Source organism: Falco naumanni, chromosome 11 (assembly GCF_017639655.2).
Source record: "Falco naumanni isolate bFalNau1 chromosome 11, bFalNau1.pat, whole genome shotgun sequence".
Classification (NCBI taxonomy): domain Eukaryota; kingdom Metazoa; phylum Chordata; class Aves; order Falconiformes; family Falconidae; genus Falco; species Falco naumanni.
The window spans coordinates 27,818,866-27,843,796 of record NC_054064.1 but is presented as its reverse complement, the minus strand read 5'-3'; the positions used below and the strand labels follow the sequence as shown (position 1 = coordinate 27,843,796).

At 37.6% G+C, this 24,931-nt stretch overlaps 1 protein-coding gene across 1 annotated transcript in view; it reads left to right on the top strand.

Moving 5' to 3' along the window:
• Positions 1-24,931, top strand: part of FAF1 (Fas associated factor 1) — a 171,369-nt gene that overhangs the window by 18,430 nt on the left and 128,008 nt on the right. Inside the window, exons 3-5 of the mRNA XM_040611322.1 lie at positions 17,068-17,114; positions 21,030-21,238; positions 24,539-24,630. Coding sequence (XP_040467256.1) covers positions 17,068-17,114; positions 21,030-21,238; positions 24,539-24,630 — 348 coding nt within the window. The remainder of the gene's footprint in view (positions 1-17,067; positions 17,115-21,029; positions 21,239-24,538; positions 24,631-24,931) is intronic.

Genomic DNA, 24,931 nt, shown 5'->3' with positions numbered 1-24,931 from the left:
TACTTCAGGAAAGTACATAATTCTTGAAACTAAAAGAAGATGAATGAGAGGAGTGTCTACAAAAAGGAAATGGTAAGTTGTGGAAGGAAATAAAAATTGGGAGAGTGAAAGTGAAGATGATGCCCCAAGGGTCTGTTATTAGTAGAACACTGGCTCCTCTTTATTAAAAGCAGCCGCCTTGTAAAAAAAGGGAGTGAAAACCAGATCATGCCACTCTAACATGGACTTAGAAACAGGAAAGTGAAGAAAGAGAAGACAAAAGAAATGTGAGTGTAAGAAGAAAAGTAGTTGCTAGCTTGAGTATCAAACATCTCTTTTAGGCAAAGGATTTTAACATTTCAAAAGTACATGAACAAAGGCTCATGACTTATGCAAAATGTAGGATATTTTTCTTACAAAACTAGAAGTACATGAGTGTATGGCCCATGTGTGTTGGGGTTTGGTTTTGGTGTATGTGTATTTGGGGTTTTTTTTATACTTTTTATTCAGTGGTCAGGTACAGACAGTGCTAAGAAATTGGGATTGAGGGAAGGCTTTGTTTTGATTGAACCAAAAAGTCTTGGAGTTTTTTTAGATGAGATGAAAAGTAAAAAAAAATCATTTTGCTTGGCAGTAAATATTTTGCTCAACATAGAACAAAATTTTTTTGTTTGTAAGGAGAAAAAATTTGTGAGTCTTTGTTCACAAATCATGAAGACAGTAGTGAAATAGTGATGATTTTGGAAGGGTTCCTCTGTCATCCTTTGACCACCAGTCTCTTAGGTAAATGGGATGAACATCATTACTGGCTTCTCTAATTTCACTTTGGTTTGTGTGTCTTGCTCAGAGGCTTATTTCAAAGTTTTGATAAACATGATCTATAGTAGTAAAACATAGTCATATAGATGTTCAGTTTTTTTTTCCGGGGGGCTTGTTTTTTTAAAATGTGGATTCCTTCCATCATTTTTGAAGTAAAATCAGAGCTCTGTGTTTGATCAGGAAAGCTTCCGTGAGGCATCCAGGGTAACACGAAGTAGAAAGCTAAACAAGTCCCATTAGGATGTGATAACCTAACTTCAGGGACACTTCTACAGTGTTAGGAAAAAACCCAAAACCAGAAGTTGTGGAAGTTCTTGTCTTGAATAGATTGCTTTCGTGCTCTTCATTCAGGCTGTCTGTATCTCAATTCCATTTTCTTGTTTGGGGAAAAAAGTCGTGCACTATCAGAGGCTGTGCTAGGGACCCAGGCTGAAGATTCCCTTGAGCACCTGTTGCTTCTTGAACTCTGAGACTCAACTCAAGGCTGTTGTTATTTCTCTTGGACTTCAGCAAAACAACCAAGAGCAAGTAGTTCTGATGAACTGAAAAGCAGAAGGATCCCAAAAGAGAAACAGTGAAATACTTACTGATATAGGCTGACAGAGAAGTATGTAAGAATGCTCAGAGACAGCAGAAGGTATATAGTTCACAAAACAGGTTTCTAATGTCATGCTGCAAGTACTATGTTTTTGTGTATAATTTTTTGAAGATTTCTTTGTTTGCATTGATGCAATGTTCCTGTTGCTTGTTTTCTGTATATTTTTTCCCCTCATCTTACTAGTACATTTTAGTACCAAGGGTTAAAATGTCACCAATGTCTTTCCTGTTACTTAAGTGAGTGTTACTGGTTTTTATCTTTTGGACATTTGGTCTTACCTTTAAACAAAGCCAAACCTGAGTGAAGCGTAAGGAACTTGTTTCTTGGTTTAGTTTTTCTAATAGCCCCTTACATTTTTTTGCGAACTCATCTGAATTCTTTTTTCAGTTTAGAAATGAAACATCAGCTACCTATTTTTAAACTTTTAAAGATTACTCACTCCCAGGTAGTCTTCATGTCAGTTTCTCTATATGGGATAATTTAAGACAATATAAACTGCCATTAATTTATCTTTGGCTCGGAACTAAATAAATCAGACTTAAATGTCTCAGAATTGTGTATATGTTCTACAGTGTTCAAATCATGTTTGTAGCTGTTTGAAGTGATACAGGAAGCTGTCTTTCATAACTGTTTGGTTGCTAGGCTTTGTTGAAGTGCTTAAAATCAAATTCATCATGAGTGCTGTAGAGGAATTCATATGCAGTAACAGAGTATGAATTGCTTGGTGGGATCATGAAGTTTAATCTTGCCAATAATTAGTTCCCCACTGTTGCATATGACTTGGCTGTTGTGGTGGTCTGCTGCATATACAGCAGCTTAGGATTTTTTATTAGAACACTGTAGCCTAATTACTAGGCTTATTATAGGCTGGGTGATGAAACGTTTCAGATCTTCTGTGAGATACAGAAGATCAACGTAGATAATATAACAGTCTCTTCAGGGCTTCATCTTTATGTAACCATTCTGCAATAAATGAATCCAACTCTCTTAAGCCTGCCAGGATTGCTGATATGTTATATCCTGCATGTCATTTCTTTAAGCTCTAATAATTTACAATAATTGTTAACATCTGAGGAAAGCAGAAGTTAGGAATTTCTGTCTGTTATAAAGTCTGATGGTTCATAGTTTGCCCGTTTAAACTGTGACCTTCTGTTTTGGCATGTGAAGGTAAGAATGACATTATAAATGTATCTTAAACTTTGTGTAAAAACAATAAAATAAAAGTATGAAAAATCCCAACTATGTGTCTGTTGAAATGGTTGTGATGATGGTATGTATTTAGAGGAAATGATCCATTAATGCAAGAATCTATAATCTGCTAGACCTTATGCAGTATGGACCTTCCTGTATATGAGGTTATTACATAGGTGATAGCTCTTTGCTCTCATGAAATCAAATGCTTGCATGAAACCTGGTGTCCTGTGGCTTTCACAGATTTAATGAAAACCTCAAATACTTCATATGTAGCATGACTTTATATTCTGTATGGGTAATCAAAACAGTTTTTTTGACTGAAAAGCAGGATTCACCACACTTAATTTTCTTTTTCCAGTATGATCGTTTCTGTTGTTACTCCTGGTCACTGATTTAAAATTATTTTTGTTACATCTTTTCCAATAGACATTGTAATATAGGTATTGCTTGACATCGCTTTAAGAAGATAAATTTCATCAAAGGGGAGGGTTATCCCATATTCACTTCACTATAAATGTGTGTATAATGATGATTTAAAAAAAAAAAAGTGTTTAATTTTCAAAATGACCTTAGTGCCTTCCTGCTATGTTGGCTTTGTTATTCTGTATTCTGGTAGGGGCTCAAAGCACAGTGTAACCTCAATAAAACCCGCAGTTAAGTGCACCTTCAGATGTAATGACTTGCAGTCCCTGTCATACACAGCTTCCAAGGGTCAGCTGAGGAAAAAGTGTTTCCGTACCTTGGGAAGAGTAATTATGTATTTTGAACATTTGTTTATATTTATAAAGCTTCAACTCTCAAGTGTAGTTTTTTCTTTTGAACGGATAACTTACACAGAAGATGAGGGTTTTTTACATCTTGCTGTTTAAAACCTCTAAAAAAGAAAAGTCGTTATTTGTCAGACAGGGTTTTTTTTTTATGTAAGTACCCATTTTGTTTATATATTTATAATTCTATGTAATCTTTTGGAAAGAAAGAATAAAAAACAAAACAAGAAAAAAAAAAAAACCACCACAAAATTTGCAAAGGCCTAGCTCATTTTTCTCAGTTGTTTGTTTTTTTTCTTTCTGTTGGAGGTGCCAGTTTAGATGGGATTTCTAGGCAGACAACAGGCCATTGGCTCTTGACATTTATCAACAATCTGTTATTTGTGCCTTTTATTGCTTTCTAACCATTAACTTAAGTTCTTTTGTTACAATGCTTAGTAAATCTCAGTACAAGTTGGTTAAAAACTAATACAGTAACGATGTCTTTTGTTTCTTTTTCTAACTGGTTTGCCCTGCAAAAGCTTTAGTGTGGTTTCTTTGTGCTTTTTTTGATCAATTTGAATTAGTCTGCCTCCAGAAACTAGGTGATTAATTTAAGTTTGGCACATGGCCATTTCTTTTCCTTGAATGTGGGACAGTATTGTCATATGTTTAGCAGCTCTTATTTCATTCCAAGTGGGCTGTATTTCAGTGGCTGGAGAACCAGGACTGCATATTATAGTGATGAAGTGCATCCCATTGGCCCCTTTTGTATTGTTGCCCTGTTGTTAGCTTTACTTCAGAGCTGCATGCTGAATGTGGCATGTATTTGACAGCACTCGCTATGGGACTAGTGAGAAGCTCATGGTATGCTCGTCTCATTAGGACTAGATCTGAGGGATTTTCGCTGTTAGGAACATGGGCTTATCTCTGTATTAATAACATTCTCCCTGTGGTCAAATGAACAGTCACATCTGCCTGTGGGAACCAGAGGTTTGCAGCCCAATTTTTCTTGTAAGGAGCTTTTAAAGTTTTCTTGTAGACAGGTGTCCTTTTCTAGATCTTGGTGTAATGTTGAACAGGTTGTTGTTGGCTTGGTGGTTTTATGCAGGCTGTCACTGCACTGAGTTGCCTGGACAGCATTCAGAATCCTGCTGCCAGCAGAGCTAAGGAAGAAGGAAGCTCTGCCTTAGGTGCTGACAAGTAGTGTTGGTGGACAGGCATCCCGCTGGCGCAGGCGTCCTGCAGGCACGGTCCCTGTTCTCCAGGAAATAGAGGAGTTGCAGGTTTCTTGTCTGTCCAGCTGCAGCATTAATCCCTTCTAGTAGGACACAGTTAAATTGTATGTGAACTTTTCTTTTACAAAGGACTACAGAAATTCTTTTTGGAAGTCTTCAGTGTACTTTCTATTATATTAGGAATCCTTGCTTGCAAAAATGGTTTGATTTAGGATTCTTTGTATTTCCAGCTTTCTGCAGCTCTCAAAGTAACACTTCTGTGTCTTTGAGTAGGCTCAGGTGCATGCTGTGTATTTTATCCAGCTGGGTGGTAGCAAAGAAGACCAGCTAATTCTTAAACCCCCCCCTTATTATTAAATTAATTGTTTTATTTACTTACGAATGACTTCATCTTGGGTAAAACAGATGTTTCCTTTTTGTATATTTTCTACATTGAAGACTGTATGAAATGTGCATTTCTTTAGGCAGTTGTAAGCATGGTATGGCTTTCCACATGGCTGTATGCACATTCATCTATTAGACAAAACAAAACACCATCATTAATACATGTGGAGGAAATATCTTTTATTACTTGCAGAATGCAGGATAAGAGTGCTGCTTTGTCACCTCAGCAGTGCGCTTCAAGAAAGGAAGATTACCTCTGCTAGCAGCAAGCTAGCCCAGTCTTTGTGGTCATACCAAATCCAAACTGCTTTCTTCTGAGACTTTTAATAATGGTGCTAGTTGATACCTCAGGTGATGCAGGAAAGTGTTCACTATATTGGCACTGTGACAAGTCATTTCACGTGACTTTGATGAGAGCACAGAATTGCAGTTGGTCCCATTGTGTCTTTGCATCGGTCTTGGTCTGTTGCCAGCAAGTGGTCTGTTGGACATCAGAAAACGGTCAACAGAGCAACTACAGTTTAAAATAAAATGGAGCCAAACCCAACAGAAATGTCATATACATGTTCTGATACATGCAAGCAAGGAAACAGACATACTAAGGGAGAATAAAAGTAGCAGATGTCTGACTTGTACATTCTAAACTTTGATTATTTTCAATAAAACTATCATTTTATTACATAGGTTGGTCTCTTGGATTCATTTTTCCCCCCCAAAAAAAATACTTTGGGCTTTGGTTTTGTTTTCTTGTCTGGATGACCTTTGCCCTTTCACAAGAGGTTGAGGAACGCTGCTTGGATCACGTTAACATTGCCATATCTTGTGATTTTTATAAGGAAACACATGAAAGCTGTAATCAATGCTGTAGGTGCTGATACGATGTAAATATCCAAGAACCTTAAGTTTCACAGTTTTCCCCCTATAAAAAAGGAGCGTGAGAAGGGGGAAGTCTCTGGCTTGTCTGTAGAGGAAGATTTGAAAGCTGAAATTCTTTTTCTCATCTGTAGTCTGCTATCCCAAAACTTCATTAGTTTCCAACAGATCTTGCCTGGGACTCTTCAGGTAGAAGAACTCCTCTCAAAGCACACTTTACCCCAACAAATAATAGCTAAATTGTGTACTAGACCCAGAGGGATGTTTGGCTGCTTCAGTTTATTTCTGTGGTTTTTTGTTTTTTGGTCCTAAGGCAAGTGAATGTGTAAGAAATGCAAACTCTTCTTCCCCCATCCCTGAGGAAATTACTGTGTCTCCTTCCCAGGGCAAAGCCTTGTCAGAGAAAGATTGTTTGGGAATTTAAGGAAAACAGTTTTATTTTCTTTAAATTGCTCCTCTGCTGATACATGGTGCTTACTTTGTGAAAAAAGTCTTGACGGCCTCAGAGCTTGAGAAGACCTGAGCTGTCATTATAGAAAAGCGGTGCTGAGCAGCATCATTCTTGTCTCCTATTTTCAAGGCACTGCTGAAATATTCGCATTATGGGATCACTTCTCTAGTAGGTGACTAACTGTATTTAGGGCTCACTTTCATTCTACCATGTTTAAATGGATTGAGGCCAAGGGATGTGCAGTTTGCAACTTAATGGAAACCATGAATTAGGGTTAAATATATCAATTATTTTGTCATTCAATTTGAAGGCAGTCATTTGGGAGGATGAAAAAATTGGTAACTCTCAGAGGTAGGGATTTTTTTAATTTAAGGCACTTAAGAGTCATGGCTTTAAACATGTTTTCTTTAGTGCTGTTTCACCTCTGCTTTGCAGTTTTGTTGATTCATCAGAAGGCACTAATTCTCATGTTGCTGACTGAAGGAAGATGTAATGGGGGGTGTATCTTTGTCACAAGGTAAAACTGGTATAGCTTGGGCAGAGTGTCTTCTAGATAAACATGTTTTTGTTCCTGTTAAACTAGAATAGTTCTTCAGTATCTGTGAAGAAATCAGTGTCTTTCACCACTTTATAATTTTAGCAAATGCAATGGGTAACTTGCAATATAGTAGATAGTTTTCTAGATCCTAAGGGGATTATGGTAATCTAAAATAGTTTCTTTTGTTTCGTAACTATTGATTTTAATTTTTCTAATAGAACAAGTCTGCTTTATTCACTAGAGGGTAACAAAGGTATTGCGATTATGTATTTTAAGCCTGTATTTTATAGCCATGTTGCTGTCATGATGCACATGAAACTGTTATGAGAGCAGAGGAGACTTTTAGGTAAAACTTTACTGCCAACATTGTAAAGTAACTAACCAAATAACAGGTAGAATTTAGTTACTTCAGAAATAAGCTTCTGAAGTTTTTCTTGCACAGTGATCGATCAAGCAATGGGATTAATAAACTTAGGTTTCTGTTTGTTGAAAAAGACTCTCGTTTACTGTAATAGAGTTTTGTGCTCTGAGAATAACCAAAAAGGGCACCCAAGATCACAGTAGTACCTGATAGTATTGCTCTAGCTATATGGATGCATTACCCACCTGCCTTACATTTTACAGATAGTTATTTTCAGAGGCTGGTACCTCTGTATTGGCAATTTCTATGAAGATTGCTTAGCATTAATTTGTCCTGAGACATTCAAATTTAAGACCAATTTTCTGGAATACATTAGTAGTGAAGTGGCTGGTAATGGGGTATCTGTAAGTTGTTTGCAGTATATATTACTCTTGACTAGTTGAACTGAGAACTGCATACATCTTATAAATGTTTGAGAAGTGATTACTGTGCCACGGATCATGCTAGGAATGTATGAATAGGAGAAAAAAGTAGTAAATTATTTGAACCAGAACCAGTGCCAATGCTGTGACTATTTTGCAAGTGAACTTTAATTGTGAAAGATTTTACCACAGTCCTCTAGACCCATCAAGCTTTCAAAGCAGAGTATTTTAAAAACGGATTTACTTACAATACTGTTGAATATCTTAACCGTTCTGTCCTAGTTTTATTTAAAAAAAACCTCTCCTTAGCTGGTCCTGGAAGACCTGGGTTGCTGCAGCACCAGCAGTGTAGCATAGGTTGTTGAGAGGTGTGAGAAATAATGTGAGACAAGTTGTAGGTTACATGCTTTGGCTTGGGATTTTCTGGTTTCCAAACTTTTAAGCTAAATCTTGCATAATTATTCTTTTATTATGGATTAGTGATTAGGCAGTCTGCTGACTATGGTTAGGGTAATTTGAATGCTGTCATATAAAATGTTTCACGTTATTACAGCTTTTCAGTGAAGGAGCCTTTGTCTGTAGGCAGTACATCCAGGACTTTTTGGATTGACTTGTGTCCTGAGGTTTCATCCCTGATAGTACTTGCTAAGAGTTAGTATGTGGTAACAATGAGTGCTTTATTTATTTATTTGGTTGGTTTTAATTATTGTTCTTTTTAAGCCTGAACAAAAAGTATGTTGTCACAGGGTAACTATCACCAGCGTGTGCATTTCAGTGTTGTAATTCAAATTCACAAATAATTGGGAGAGGGGTAGAAATGTGGGAGTTCAGTACACCCATAATTTTTTCAGGCATAGCCTTTGTTTTGTCTGACTCTTGCTGTCTAGCTTAATGTTTTAAGGACTAACAAAATATGTTTTGATATCAAGCATAAGCATTCGTTTCTGTTAGAAGGTGAAAGCAGTATTGGTGTAAAAAATCTGTGATGTTAAAGACTAGGATCAAGATACATACATGTGTGTCAAGGTAGCAGACACGTCATGGTCTGCTCTTCTCCCTTTCTATATGAGTAAGTGGTAAGTGGATGGTCCAGAGTGGGTTATTTGCCTTTGTTCCTGCTGAAACAGAGTTTCAGCTTGGATAGATGCTGATCCATAAGCTTCTTATAAATCTGTTCATGTTATTTAGTTTTGTTATGCTAGGAAAATACATCCAGTTATTAATTTTTTATTAAGATTGTGCTTTGTTTGGGGAATAATGCAGTGACAATATAAAATTAAAGAACTGTGTGAAATGTGGTGTGTGTCGTCATCGTCCCCCCCCCCGGATGATAGAAGTATATCTAACTGTTGAAAGGCTTCCTAGTGAATTTCGGTATGTTGTAAGAACTACAGGAAAAAGTTTGCTGAAGCCACCAAAGTAGTAGGGAGAAATGGGAAACCACATCTAGAGTGCTAATTGTAAACTATTTCAACGCATGCTCTCTTGCTGATGAAGTGAATCATCTGTGTGAATATATTCATGTGGCATTTTTTGATGAAATGTTAAATTTTTTGCTTTATTAGCAATTCTATTGTTTTGCAGCTTTTCATGAAGTATATTTGTTGTAAAGAAAGCAAGCTGAAATAAAGCAGAATGCATAGAAGACATTTCATTGTACTTCAATTACAGCTTTTGGTTAAATTTTAACCACGATGGGGACAAATGTTGGCATTCTGTAAAAACTTTGTGGGTGTAACTTCACGTCTAGCACTTGGAAATACTTTGAGACTTGCAAAGCTGGGGAAACGCCAGCAAGTATAACACAAGCTACAGGAAAAAGCTGACTCATTTCTTTGCCTTGAAAAGCCTGCCAAAGATAACAAAGGTAGAGGTTGCTTCTGTTACTACTGGGGCACAATTCGTAATTTAAAAAATTTAAATATTACTGCATTCATTTAAAAATAAAAAACAAATAATTTTTTTTAAACTTAACGAGTACTGACTGCTATGAGTTTAAAGTAATGGTTTCAAACTAGCTGTGTGTGTAGGAAGGTGATAGTGTATCTTGTTTGTAAAAAAAACCCGCTGGTCTAGAATAATTGGTATTTCTGCAGGAGGTTTCATGGAATTTCTTGTTTAGAATAACAGACTGCAGCCTTGCCTGTGACAGGCAAGATGTGGTAGTTCTATAAAGCTGCACAGCAGCCATATTCCTCTGCTTGGGAATCTCATCATACAATCTCGATGTCTTGGGGCAGAAAGAAGTGATTGTATTTACTACAGCTGATTTCAACAAACCTTTATTTTATTAATCCAAATTGACTGCAGTATTTGAGTAATACTTGCAGTATGTTTTTGTCAGCATCAGTTAGTAAAGCTTCTGCTGTTTATTTCCAAATTTAGTACTTCGTTGTTGTAAACTGATAACAAGAAAAGTCTATGCATAGCCTTTCTTTTTATCCAGTTTCCTGAAATCACAGTATCAGCAGGTCAGAACAAATGTTTTGACACATCTACATCTGGCATTCCCTGTTATGATCAGTTCTGTTGGAAACGCAACCCCAAATTAGTATTTGCCAAAAAGGTTATTAGGGGAACATTATTTCAAAACATACACTGTTATTACTGAAATGTACGCATATAGCAGAACCGTGCAAGTTAGTTTCATGGCAAGAAATACTTCCATGCTCAAAAGGAACTATTAAGTCTTTGTGCTTCCCCTGTTTTGCTTTGCTGTTGTATATAAAAGTATGTTCCTTTGCCACGCAGATTATAGTTTGGAAGCAATTTAAAATTCACTTTTGCTTTTTTTATCTTTTTGTGCATGTTTTGTCTCACTAACTATTTTCCTTTACTGATTATAATTTAATTATTTATCTTTTCCTTTTTGGATAACATTTGTTTGGTTTTGGGTTTTGTTTCCTGGTTTTCTTTTTGTTTGTGTTTTGTGTGTGGTGTTTTTTTTTTTTTAAGCACCCCATGGTACAAAGCTTTTGGAGTTTTATCAACCATTTATTTTGTTTGAATACCAAATAAAATAATGGATTTTAAATCTTTAGGATAAGCAATTTATCATGTGAAAGCAACAAGATTAGAGTAAGAATATTGTATTTCAGGGGAAATACCACATTTAGCCCAACTTAATAGTAGTATTAATTGAAATGGAATTAAAATCGAAAACAGAGTAGTATAAATGACCTTTTTATGCTGTGGAAGTATATCATAAAATAGAAAAGATAAGAAATGCTTTTTCTAGTATATTATAGATTGCTTTCTGAGGGCCTTTTAGTATATTTCATTACATTTCTAGCTTTTAAAACACATGATTAGTTTGTTTGAATTCAGCAAATCTTGAGTGAGCCTCAAGCAGGATGGATTGATAGGACAGAGGAATCCTGGCTGATATTTCCAAAATCGAACAGTTATATATATTTTTTTTTTATTTTACAGAACTCAAAAACCACAGTACGTTTGTCTTGCACGTCATTTCTCTCTCTTGTGAAGTTTTCTGTGTAGGTTTTGGTGTTGTATCCACTTGTGTAATCAGACTTGAGGAATAAGCCTAAGATTAAATGCTGAAGGGGTCAGGCAAGTATTAAAATAGGCTTGTATTTGTTTTGTAGTGTGAAACAACAAAACAAACATTTTTTTGGCTATATTTTGACATACAGTCCTAAAAACTGGTAGCACCCCTTCCTCTAAGACGGTGAGCTCTCTTTGCTTCTGCTAATGTAGAAAACGGCATGGGGTAAACTTTCTGAACTTCTGATTTGAGAGAAATTGTTTTTGTATCAAGGAGACATTAAATATATAACAGGAAGAAAAGGCAAAATGAACAGGAAAGACCCAAAATGCAGAACTTAGGGTTTTTAGCTTACCAGACATTTTAAACCAGAAGTAAAAATCTATGAGCTGTAGCATTTGAGGAAGAATATAGAGTTTTGAAAGTCACAATAGATTAATTCTTCCATCGAAAAAGGCTCTTACTGAGTTTCATAAAAATAATATGTGGGTTGTGGGGTTATTTGATTAAGTGGAATGCAACAAGAAATTATAATTACTATAAATCTGAATGTGTCAGACCTACAGAAAATTGGGGATTTGGAAGAAAATGCCCTGTGAGCAAGTTACTCCATTATATTTCCCTGTGACTTTCTGAAGCAGTTGATAATTTTTGGTTGGTCATCTTTGGATTTTGGATTAAATTATTTGCTATGGCAGTTCCTATTACCCTATGTCTGTGTCTCATTCATATATTGTGTTTGTTTAATGTAAACCTTCTCAATTTTTAGCTAAACAAATGTAAAGCTCTGTGTGGACTTTATTAAATAGACTAAAGTGGACTTGCTGAATTCAGTCAAACATAAATAAGGCTTTTAAAACTCTGTGCAAGCTGATTCATACATAAACTTGTACTAGTTGCATTAAGCTGATATGGTTATCTCAATAAAATTCGTGCAGTGTTCACATACGCACAGTATTTATATGTCTCCAGCCTCTTCTTCTGGAAGGGTTGTGTTCCCAGCACCGTGTTGCTTGAACTTATTTCTTCTTTTGCTTAAAGATGTGTTTTCTAATACCCTGTTTTGGAAAACTGACCTTACATCTTGCTTTGTTGAAAGGTCTTGCTCTTCATTGGGCTAGAGGGTTGAATGGGGAAGGTTTTAAAGGATCTGTATCTAGGGTAGGGTCAGTATCTGTCAGCCAAAACCGTTGTGTGGTATGGAAATTGGAAAGGAGAGGGTACGAGAGGTAGCCATGGAGAAAGATCTTCTCTCACCTTACCCACTGCAAAAGCCTTCAGCTGCGCTTTTGGCGGTTAACTCTTAATTCTTCTAAACATCACACTCAAATTCTGGAAATATAAGAACTACCTTCCTTCTGTAGTTCATGAAGAGGAAGGAATTCCCTGCCCCATTTGAATATACAATCAGTATAGGTAGACCTCTGCTTTTAAATAACATGATTAGCAGATCCAGTTTGTCTTCAAACAGTGATAACCACTGAGTGTTTTAAACTAGGGAGTTTAATGTTTGTGCTATCTAAAATACCAGTTTGTTCTTAATTATTTATAAGACCCTCAGCCCTCTGGGATGCATGGTGGATAAACTGTAAGATGTGCTTAATTGCTTTTAAATGGTTAGTACCACAATTGTATATTTTGAGAGAAGTCATCAACATAGTTGCTTTATTGTATTATTAAGAAATGGTGGTTCTTGGTTTTCTCACTAAGACTGTTTTGTACTCATAAAAGATGGTCACATTTAGTCAGAACTGACTAATCTATTTAAGTTAATATTCCCTTGTGGAAAAGCTTTAAATTTCAGTTTGCTTCACAATGTTCTTTAGGCACTGAAATAATTTCAGTCCATTTGTAGAATACCACAGAGCTGCTGGGTTGCCCAAACTGTTAATGAATGTGGTAACCTTTCATTAACCCTGTTGCTTTGTTGTTTCCAATGTTTGCACGAAACAAAGTTGGATTGAATAAATTTTGATACTGTAATTTGGAAGCTTGCTGCTGAAACAAACACGAGAAGAGTATTGCTACATTGAACCTTTGTAACTGGCTCTCATCAGTCCAGTATTACATCATATTCCTGTCTTCCCATTCACTTTTAAATAGGCAGGATTTTCAGTAATGTTTATCAATATATCCTATACAGTTGGATGATGGAGTCACAGACTGCTTGAGATTCAAAGTTATTTCTGGACGTCAGTCTGGTCCAAAGCAGGTCCAATTAGATCAGGTCATGCAGTGTTTAATAAATTCTTAAATAAACTGCTTCAATTCCTGGGTATATGACTGATGTCTCTAAACAAAATGTATAAATCAAGAATAACTAAATTTGGCTTATAATTTCCTAAAACAAATTGTGGGCCTGGAAGTTGTTTGAATGTAGTTATCAAAGCAGTAATTATGTCCTGGCTTCTATTCCTCTGTTCCAAGTTTGAACAGTGTTAATGGTAGAGTTTGTATATGGATAGCACTGAGACACACCTAAGATTCTTGGCTTTAGGAAAAATTTCATGAAACCCCTATAATTTTCCATTTAAGGTGAGCTTCACTCTTTAAATAGTGATAACATTAGAACAGGCAAATACCCATCTGAACTGTGGTACCCAGTATCCAGCGGTGACACTTGTGGATATACAGCATGAGAACAGTGTAAGCACGGAGTGCTAATTCCCTGGTAGCAGTCTAAGCAACAGGTTATTGGAAGCTGAAGAAATTTTCTGAGCCAGACATGGTATCTTTATATTTAATAAATCACAAATAGATATAATGCACTTGTTACTGAAATTGTTTCAAGGGCAATACATCTTTTAATTACTGTATATTAGTCACACAGGCCATTTTTGATGATCAAATGATCCCTGTTTGGAAAGACAAAAAAAAAAAAACCAACAAACAAACCAAAAAACAAAAACCCAAAAAAAATCCCCACAACTTTGAATGTTTGATTAACCATAGAGACTTGATCCTCTCTCAAAGGGGACTGACACTGGGGAGGAACAGCCTGGAACAGATCTTGCCTTAATAACTTTTTTTTTTTTTAAATTTTTTTTTTTTCAATAGTCACAATCTTTCTCCTATGAAATTCTAAAGCAGATGGTTGTTCCTTTTTCTTAGTTTCTTTTCAGGGTCTACTTACAGATGTTTTTCAAGAACATGGATATTTAATATTTATGCAATATCTACATGTGCACTGCTACCATTTGCTATCTATATAATTTTAGTCTTCCATCTTGCTTAACAAACAGTGTCCAGACTCTTTATTTTTACAGTGTGGTTAATAGAGGTCTTTCCATCAAAAAAAGTACATAATGCTGCTGCTGTTTTTTCTTACTGCAATGCCCCTTAAATGTCATCAAGTTTACAAAACTGGGGATGTGAACAAGTGAGTTATTCAGTTTTAAAGAAAATAGCTTGGAGCCTCTATCGTATTTAACCCAACTGGGCTTAGAAGAAGTTTGAGCTGATTTAATCCTCTGAGACAGAGACATGAGCTTTGACAGAAGAAGTGTGGAAATGCCAAAGTGTGTTATATTTCTTCATGGCTGAAGCAGCTTCTTTTTCTTCCAGTAAAGAGAATTCTTTTGCACCATCAGATCATTATTAGCGTAGGTCCTGTGGTACAAACCCCTGTATTTGCTCTCTGTATCCTATAGATGCAAAATGAAGGCTATTATTGTCTTTCAGCCAGCTTTACCTGTTGATTGACAGGAATGAAATGTATGTTGCTGAGGAGTGTGGCAGGGTAAAGCCAATACATGAAAAAGCCAAACAAACCAAAGCCTCCCACTTTTTCCTGGAGGTTTACTAGATGAAAATGATCAAGAGCTATGTGTGACTGCAAAAACCACAATGATGATAAATGAGACACATGGTTAAAAAGAAACCACTGGTTATTGCCATGCATGGTGGATAAACTGATTTAAAACCTGATCTGGTAGGAAGCTTTGTTTTCACTGTAATTTGGTGTAGCCTCATGGGTAGTTGCTGTAGCTTATAGATACTGGTGACCCTTTTCCTTGTCTGCTTTTTTTTGCTATTATTTGTGCAGTATTTGTTTCTAAATACATAAATCTTATTGCAATATCATAGTTACTTAGCAGAGTTCAGCAGTAATACTTTTTGACTTTATGTAGCCTTATCTATTAATGGAAATTGAAAAAAAAACAACCCCGTGTTTATATATTCAGAGAAAAAGAAACCATAGCCTTTAAATCTTGATTTAATCTATTTCTATGTTAATTGAGCGCTTACTTAAGCTGTTGTTTGTTTTGGTTTTTTTTTAATGTTACTCTGCAAAAATGATGTTGATAGGTGATGACTGTCCTTAGTTCTGCGGCCTCCTAGAGTACCAGGGAATCTATGAGCTTCAAAACATCAGTGATCTCCTCTTCATCAGGGACCAGACACTCATACACCAGCTATTCTGGCCAATAGGTCAGGTATACCTGACATATGAAAGCAGATATTAGAAGCCGTGACAGTAGAAATGCATGAATCACTGCTGGTACAGCAGAAAAAGATTAGTGGGATACTACAAGCTCTCTTTAATCTCACTGTTAAGCCTAACAAATATGTGCCTGTGAACACAATAGTGATTATAAAGATCATCAAAGAGCAGAAATTTAATTAGTATTTTGGGGTCTGTTTTTTCTCCTCTCTAGATATTTTTGGAATTCTTTCTCATTCCTTCTCAAATTCCCTCCTGTGCTATTCCACCTTATCTGCCCACTGCTGGGCTAGGATTAAAAGCCTGAAGTTAGGTAGGGTTCTGATGTCTTTACTCCGATATCTTCTAACAATAATCAGAATGAAGTTTAATCAGCTGAGGAGTGAAATGTGTAAGTAGTCTTCAGCAGCTCACGTGGTATCACTTTCACTGCCCCTTAATCTGAAAAATCCTAGTGATGGGATCATTTTAAAACACTTTTTTGGTGCTGTAAAGTTGTCTGAAATAAGTTGTCTTCTGAATACTGTTGAAGAGAGTCTTACTTGCTTTCCAAGTTTTTCTCTCATCCTGGCTTACATATAACTTCAAAATTTATACAAACCTCTATAGCATCAGATGTGCTGGAAATGCATTAAAGCTTTGTGCAATTGTGCAGAATGGAGCAATGCCGTAACAGGTTGAGAAAGACGGTTTTGTCAGCAGTGGGGTTTTGAACTTGTAGCTGGGGTGTGTTATTATTTTAAAAAGAAGGCATTTTAATATGAGATAGAATTAATGCAGATATTTTTATAGGTAATAGTTCTGTAATTTCAAATAAAACCGAATCTGAATGCAGCTTGGTAGCATTGTACTTATACTTCTATAAGTAATATTTTGTTCTGATGATCTGGACAGCACGGAACGATATTTAACCACATAAACCTTACTTCCTCTTCTACTTGAAGATTGTTTGATTTTTGGGGATAGTAATTTCTGTGATTCCCTGGAACATGAGGACTTCTAAGGGGCTAAATGGTGTGAGGTAGAAGCAGGTTGCCTGGAAGGCATAGGTGTGATCGAGGCATGTGTCCTGTTGAGTAGCTGTTTGCACCAACTTTAGCAATTTGTGAGCACGTCAGGCTTGTGACATGCAGTGTGTGTGTGGCTGTGTGGGTCTATAGGTTTGTGCAGGTCTGATACTTCTGGGAAACACTAGGTTATCTGTGTACGTGCCGTCTGGCTGCCTTGTCTGTGCTGTTAGCTTGATGTATTTGAAAGCAGTATGTTCACTGTATGTATGTACCAAGTGTACAAAGTGTTAGATTTATTGGACGTGGGCCATGCAGTTTATTCCTGTTGCATTCCACCTGGGAAATCCATTGCACTCTCATAGGAGTGTGAGCTTCAGTTCATGTTTGTTTGCGCTTAGATATGGTTTTTAATTTATGCAGGTACTTTGACAGTATCGTTCACCAAGAATGCTCATTGAATCAACTGCTCTGTATCCTTGACTCAAAACTTGTTTTCTCTTTTCAGGCAGCTATAAATGGTGTAATACCACAAGAAAATGGCATTCTACAAAGGTAAGCACAGAAGACTGGAGTAGTACACAGAGAGAATGCTACTGGGTAATCATTACATTTTTTTGTTCCTGAATCCTAAGATGATGAAGTAATTACCCTTTTAAAGCAGTTTCTGGAGCCACAAATACTGTTCCTGGCAAAGCTGATTTAATGTTCAATTTTTGCCATACTGACGGAGGACCAGCTTGAATGCCTGTTCAAATTACTTAATTTCTATTTTGAATTAATTGGGTTTGGGGTCATTCTGTGCAGGATTGTCTCTTTACTGAGCCTAGACTTTGGTATGCTTTCTTGGATGTGAGGACTTGGTGGTTTTTTGTTGGTGTTTTTGTTGTTTTTTTTGTTGTTGTGGTTTTTTTGGTTGTTCCCCCCCGTTCCCGTGTCCTGTCCCATCTGTCCCCATCCCCGTGTCTCCCCTACCCCGATCAAAAAATTTGCAAGGCAAATCTACAGGTGTTCCTGGCTAAGTATTTTCTTTTTCCTTATGCGTTTTTAAGGGTGTTAATGTTCCGTGCTTCCCTGTCCCCAGCCAAAAATCTTTGTATTTTTGTAGCTTTTTAAAAAATTGAATTACAGGCAGCAGATACTGTGTTAGATAAGGTAAGCTTGCTTCCTTCTAAAATTAGCTTTACTGATTTTCTTTCAGCTTCTGAATTAAATTTTGGCTTGTATACTGATGCCTGGATATCTTGATGTCACTGAAGGATGAGGTTGTAAGTGCTGATGAGGCAATTTGAAACAGCAGAACAGGAATTGAATTACTTGAGACAGTAAAATAGTGCTTAAACTTTTGTTTAGAAACATAATGTACTCTTTGAAAAAAGTTATTTTAATGATGAGAAAAGATAAATAATGTAGGTAAAGTGGTGTTTTGGCATCTGTTAATACTTACAAAAGCTGTCATCAGAGTCAGTTTTTAGTTAATAGAATCATAGAATGGTTTGGGTTTGAAGGGACCTTAAAGATCACCTAGTTGCAGCCCCCCCTGCCATGGGCAGGGACACCTTCCCCCAGACCAGGTTGCTCCAAGCCCCGTCCAGCCTGGCCTTGAACACTGCCAGGGATGGGGCACCCACAGCTGCTCTGGGCAGCCTTGTGCCAGTGGCTCACTGTCCTCGCAGTAAAGAATTTCTTCCCAATATCTAATCTAAGTCTAACCTCTCTTAGTTTAAAACCATTACACCTTGTCCTGTTGCTACAGGCCGTACAAAAAAGTTTGTCCTTATCTTTCTGGTAGGCCCCCTTTAGGTGCTGGGTGGCTGCTATAAGGTGTCCCTGGAGCCTTCTCTTCTCCAGGCTGAACAACCCCAACTCTCTCAGCCTGGCTGCATCGGAGAGCTGCTCCAGCCCTCTGATCATCTTCGTGGCCCTCTTCTGGGCCCGTTCCATAAGGTCCATGCCCTTTTTTATGCTGGGGCCCCCAGAGCTGAATGCAGCACTCCAGGTCAGGCCTCGCAAGAGCAGAGTAGAAGCGGAGAATCATCTCCCTCGACCTGCTGGCCAAACTTGTGATGCAGCCCAGGATACCGCTGGCTTTCTGGACTGCAAATGCACATTGCTGGGTCATATTGAGCTTCTCCACCAACACCCACAAGTCCTCTGCAGGGCTGCTCTCAGTCCATTCTCTGCCCAGCCTGGGTTTGTGCTTGGGATTGCCCTGACCCACGCGCAGGACCTCACACTTGTCCTTGTTGAGCTTCTTGAGGTTCACTTGGACCCACCCCTCAAGCCTGTCAAAGTTCTTCTGGATGGCGTCCCTTCCCTCCAGCATGTTGACTGCACCACTCAGTTCGTGTCGGTCTTTTTGATTTGGGTTAAAAGCTTGTTTGCTTAGTGAAGTTACTAGTTGTTTATTTACCATCAGGCCTACCTAGTCCATTTGAGATCAAGTCTCAGTTATGTTGAGCAGTCTTTCTACCTATGTTAGTAGGTCCTGACCTCAAATCATTTATATTCAAAATACCAGAATGTTTGGAACCATTTGGTCAGGGGGAAGGAGCTGGGGAGTCATCATGCCTGCCTTAGCTAACAAGGTTGTCCAGTGTCCACCCACTTACAGCTTTTTTCCACGCTAATTTATTATTTTTTAGAAATGGTTAGACAGTCAAATGTCCAATCTTTTTTTTTTCTTCCAATGAAAGTGGTTTAAAAGGAGGCTTAGAAGACTTAGAAACCTAGTTTCCAGTGGTTTTCAGATGAGGCTTATTTTACTGATAGGAGGCTTTTGATGTCCCAGTAGAGGTTGCCAGTGAGTTATGTAGGATGCCTTTTGTGGTGGAATCAAGCAGAATTAATACAACTGGACTTGAAGTAAGTTAATTTCTTGAAGGGAAAAAAGAATTGTTTTGTAATTCAGTTACATTGTGTAATAATAATAAAAAAAAGAAGAGTCCAGTCCTGAGAATCAGGATATTCAGTGCATCTTGGATTCTGTTAACAAAATATAGTACTTTATTCATAGTTGACCATCAGATTTGAGACAATAACATATCACTCAGTATTCATACTTTTTTAAATCCTGAAGATAAGACAGTTTCCTGTACTATTTAGACCTCTGAAGTGGGTCTTTGACCTTTGAGCGTGGGCCCTTGTAGATGGGAATTCATCCTTCTGAGCTTGCTGATGTGAGAAGTGGAGACCCTTGTTTTACAAGCATAACATGTTTTTCTTTTTCAAATGTGGAAGGTACAGTGATGGGATTTGCAACAGCTGTGTATAATTTCTGCACTTCTTTGATATGCACACCATCCACATTTACACCTTTTTATGTTCAGGCCTCTTCTGGATGACAGATTTGGCTTGCTATAAGAAGGATTTGCATTGAGAGATATTGTGGTATCTTCCAAGGACAGAATGCATTTTTCAAAGAAGTTCTGTTTAAGAATGAAAATGAGACCACTTACATCTCAGCATTTCCTAAATCCTTCTTTGCTCAACTTCCATTCTTCCAGTGCATACATTTTATTAGCTTGCATCCTCCATCATGATACACTGTAACTACCCAGCACAGATAATCTTCCTGATAAGAACATCTGTAAGGCAAATCTCCAGGCTTACCCTATGAAGTTTCTAGCCTTCCAAATTTAATTCCTGTACATCACAGGGGATTTTTTGCTTGGAGTAATGTTCCTTAAATTTCATGTTTTGTTACCTTTGTTTCTAACCCCAGTTACACGCTTCTTGTGGAGAGGCTCACTGATGAAGATGAAGTGCTTCTGGGTAGTGAGGGTTTCCCAATTTATTCTGACCTGTAATGCTGTATGTATTCTTGAGCAGCCAGGTATGGAGACATCCTCTTATGAGTGACCAGGAGGCTTGAAGGATTTTGAACTTAAAGGCAAGCTAGAATTCGGCATTGCATTACTGTTGTACTTCTAGGTATTTCATGTGATATATAGCTCATTATATTAATTACTATGTAACTATTCATATCTGACTTGTTTTCCTCTGACTTGATATTGGAAAATACCAATCCAGGTGCAGTATTTTAAGCCTTATTTCTTATTCTTGTTTCCATTTGATACTAGCCCAATGATGTAGATGGCTGGTTGTTGCCATGGTGCCAGTTTTTATCTGGTCACATCGTTGCTGGGACAGGAAGTAATCCTTCTTCTTAAGACAATTCTGATAATAATTATATAGTGAACTTTAGACCGAAATAATGGCTTAAATGCTTGTTTATCATATAAGCTGTTCTCCTATAGCACTTCTGAGTCACTGAAATGTTAAAATTGCTGATCTGAAAGTGATTTGCTAATTATTAGTAAAACGGTACTTTAAGATATGACAGCGTAGTTTATTCAAGACTGTGCGCTGTGGACCATGGTATGTGAATAATACTGTCCATTTTGCTTTAACTTCAAATTAAACATATTAACTGTTCTGTTTAAACCTACTTATCTACATATCTTTCAGTGAGTATGGTGGAGAGACTTTACATGGACCAGCGTATGGCCCCACGAGTCATTCTACAGCAGCTTCTTCAACTCCTTCCTCATCCTCAGCATTTCGCCATGTAGTGCCATCTAGACAAATAGTGGAAAGACAACCTCGAATGCTTGACTTCAGGGTTGAGTACAGAGATAGAAATGTGGATGTAGTACTTGAAGACAGCTCCACAGTTGGTAAGGATTTGTAAAAATGAAGTGAAAACTGTTGTGGTAAAATTGTTAAAACAAAACAAAAAAAGCAAAACAAAGCCCCTCAAAAAAGAAAAAGAATCCCCCAGAAAATGCAGCCTCCACAGCTACTAACCATTTTCAAATCTCTTTGCAGCTTTAAAAAAGTAAAATTTCACTAATCCATTGTAAAGGTTAGTGATCTATCAAATACTTTGAAATCTAGTTTTCTTATGAATTTGCTTCAGAAGCAAAATGAAGATTGCCGATTAAGTTCAGGCATGAAAATGTAATTTGGGGTAAGATTAGTGTGGATGCAATCCACTAATAGGCAGATGATCCTGACATTTCCTTTTTGAATCTCTATGGCATCTCTTTCTGTGCAGGATTAGTGGCAAGATCAGAGGAATTCTTTGCAGTGTGAAGAGCATCATTGCATTCTTTTTTTTTTATTTGACTCTTCTTTGCAAATTAAGATTTGTTTTATCAGTTCATTGTCTTTATCCTAAAATTGATACCTTTTGTAACTGTAAGTTAAAAATATGCTATTGGTAGTATTGCAGAGCATGTTATTATTTAAATTCCCCAAACCGTGAATTGATTTACTTTTGCTAAGAAAAGTTTTGTGGGATTTTTTACTTCTCATTTCTAGTGAAGAGCGTATAAAGATCAAAATAAGGAACTACATGAAGAAATAGTTGATCAAAACACTTCAATACTGCAGCCTTACGTCTGTGATGGAATTTGAAATTGAAACTTTTGATCCTTATTTGCCTTTTTAGCATTTGATTTGGTATTGGCTGGTGCCACCTAGTGGTGATTAGTTGGAGTTCTTGATCAGTGTTGCTTGTTTTCAGCTGTGCTGCACTACACCGAGTTGCAGCCTTGTGAGGCAGATAAAATGCCTGATCAAATCAGAATTTTGCAGCCGTAGTACTTTTTTTTTCTGAATTATTTATACCTGAAAGAAGTTAATAAGATGTTGGGCAGAGGGCAGTCAGTATAGAACTTCTGTCTGTATTTTGGCATATAAAAATTGAGGGTAGCCTTGTGTTTTAAAGTCCTGAGAGAAGTGGGCAAGGCAAACAGTAGAATTTCATCGTGGACTTCAGGAAAGAAGATTTCTGGCTCTTTCAGGGGTCTGCTTCGCAGGATCCCATGAGACACTGCCCTGGAGGGCAAAGGGGGCCAAAAGAGCTGGTCAGTCTTCAAGGACAACCTCTTTAAAGCACAACAACAGTTCCTTCTAACATGCAGAAAGAGAAGAAAGCATGAAAGAAGGTCAGCATAGAAGAACAAAGAATTTCTGACTAAACTAAATACAAAAAGAAAGTACGTGGAAGGTGGAAGGCAGTGACATGCTACCCAGGAAGAATACAGAGATGTTGCCACAGTAGGCAGGTTTGGAGTTAAGGAAGACCAAAGCTCAGTTGAAGCTGAAACCACTGAGGGATTAGAAGTGTATCTGTATGTACCAGCATGAGAAGAAGGGTTAACGAAAATCTAAGCCTACTGTTCAGTGGTGACTACTGAACTTGGTCTATGGAAAGATTATGGAGAAAATCTTTCTGGAAGCCCTTTTTGAGTATGGGAAAAAAAAGTAAGGTGATTTGGAATGTCCAGCACATATTTGCTCTGGGCAAATTGTGGCTATTCAATATTATTTGCCTTTTATGGTTTGATGACTGGCTCTGTGGACAAGGGGAGAATGGTGGATGTCACTTTGCCTGTAGTAAGACCTTTGACATTCTTTGGTGTAGTGTTCTTGTAGTCATATTGTTAAGGTAAGGACTGGATACGTGGGCTGGCTGGTAGAGTAGGTAGATAATTGCCTAGACTGCTGGGCTCAAAATCTGACTGGTGAACAGTTACTAGTTTAGGGATGTCCCTCAGGCGTTGATCCTCGTGCCAGTGTTACTTAATGTCTTTATGAAAAACCTGGCTGTTCAGGTGAGTACTCCTGGCAAGTTCATAAAGTGTACAGATCAGAGAAAGTGGCTGATATTCTGGAGGGCAAGGCTGCTATTTAGAGGGCCCTGGACCGTTTGGAGAAATGGGTTGACTGGAGCCTCCTGAAGTTCAAAGAAATCAAAGTCCTGCATCTGGAACGGCATAACTCCATGTTGTCCCACCTGATAAGTGGCTGAGGACTGACAGGCTAGAAAGCAACTTTATTAAAACAAAAAAGGATCTAGGGATACATCAGCAGTGCACCCTTGCAGTGAAGGCCAGCCATGTCTTAGGTTATGCTAGCAAGAGTGTAGCCAGTGGATCCAGGGAATAACTATTCTGCTCTGTTCAGCACTGTGAGACTGCATCTGGAGCACTGCATCCAGTTTTGAGGTCCCCAGTACGAGAAAGCTGTTGACATTCTGCAGTGAGTCCAGCAGAGGCCAGCAAGACGGTCACAGGACTGGAGCACAAGGCAGAGTAGGTGGAGAGACAGAGAGAACTGGATTTGTTCAGCCTGGGGATGAGAAGGGGAGAGGTAGAAGCCTTATCTCTGTCTACAGCTACCTGCTGGGAGGACACAGAGAAGATGGAGCCAGACTCTTCTTGGAGGTGCGTGATAATAAGATGAGAGGCAATGATGGACACAATTTGCAACATCAAAAATTCCCATTCAATAAAAAGATAGTTCTTTTTTTTAAAAAAAATTGAGAGCGGTGAAGTACCGGAACAGGTTGGCCAGAGAAACTGTCAAATTTCTGTCCTTAGAGGTGTTCAAGAGTCAGCTGGACAAATCCTTGGCTAAACTGGTTTAATTAGACCTTCGAGCTGAGCTTGAGCTAGGTGAGCTCCTGAGGTACATTCCAGCATGAATTATTTTAGGACTGTGACAGCTACAGGGAGAGTATTGAAATATGCAAAATGTGGAAAAAGCTGTCAGAGCAGTTAAATTTTATGGATACTTCAATTCCTTAGGTCAGGACTATTGATAATGGAATTGAATATCAAAAATACGTACCCTCTTTACTGCTGGTGAAGGCCATTGCTCCAGGTAGCAGGTATCCGCAGATGTGTGTGTTTAGCTATCTGCAGTGTAGAACTACTCAAATACACATCCAAATCATCAAATCATTATGTGATTCTCCAATCATTCATGCATTATGTGATTTTATTTCTTTATGAGCTTCATTTGTCCTTTACTGTTTGAAGTGTTGTTACAAGGGTAACTACAAGGTTGACACAGAAAATTTTCCCTTGTTTTGTTTTTTTTTTTAAAAAAAACACTTTAACTCAGTACTGTTTGTAATAAAATGCACACACTTACTACTTTATGTATTTTCTTTGTTTTCTTTTCAGGAGATATCAAACATATTCTAGAAAATGAACTTCAGATTCCTGCATCTAAGATGTTGTTAAAAGGGTGGAAGACTGGAGATGTAGATGATAGTGTAAGTTCTTGACTGTGTTTTCACGTAACTGAATTCAGAGTTTCAAACTGAGCATCTGTGGGGGCGGGGATTATAGTGCAAGAGTTGAGAGTTTCAAGCAGTGTTAGATGTCTCAGGTGGCATACAAGGAGCTCTTAAACTAAAATGTTACAGAAAAGATCAGGACAAATCTCTTTAGTTTGTGTTGTTTTTTAAATATAACATGGCCCACCTACAAAAAGGATGTTATGAAGTTAACAGTAAATATATCTCCACAAAATATTTGGTGGTATTGTAGGTATCTGTAATTGAAAGAAATAAA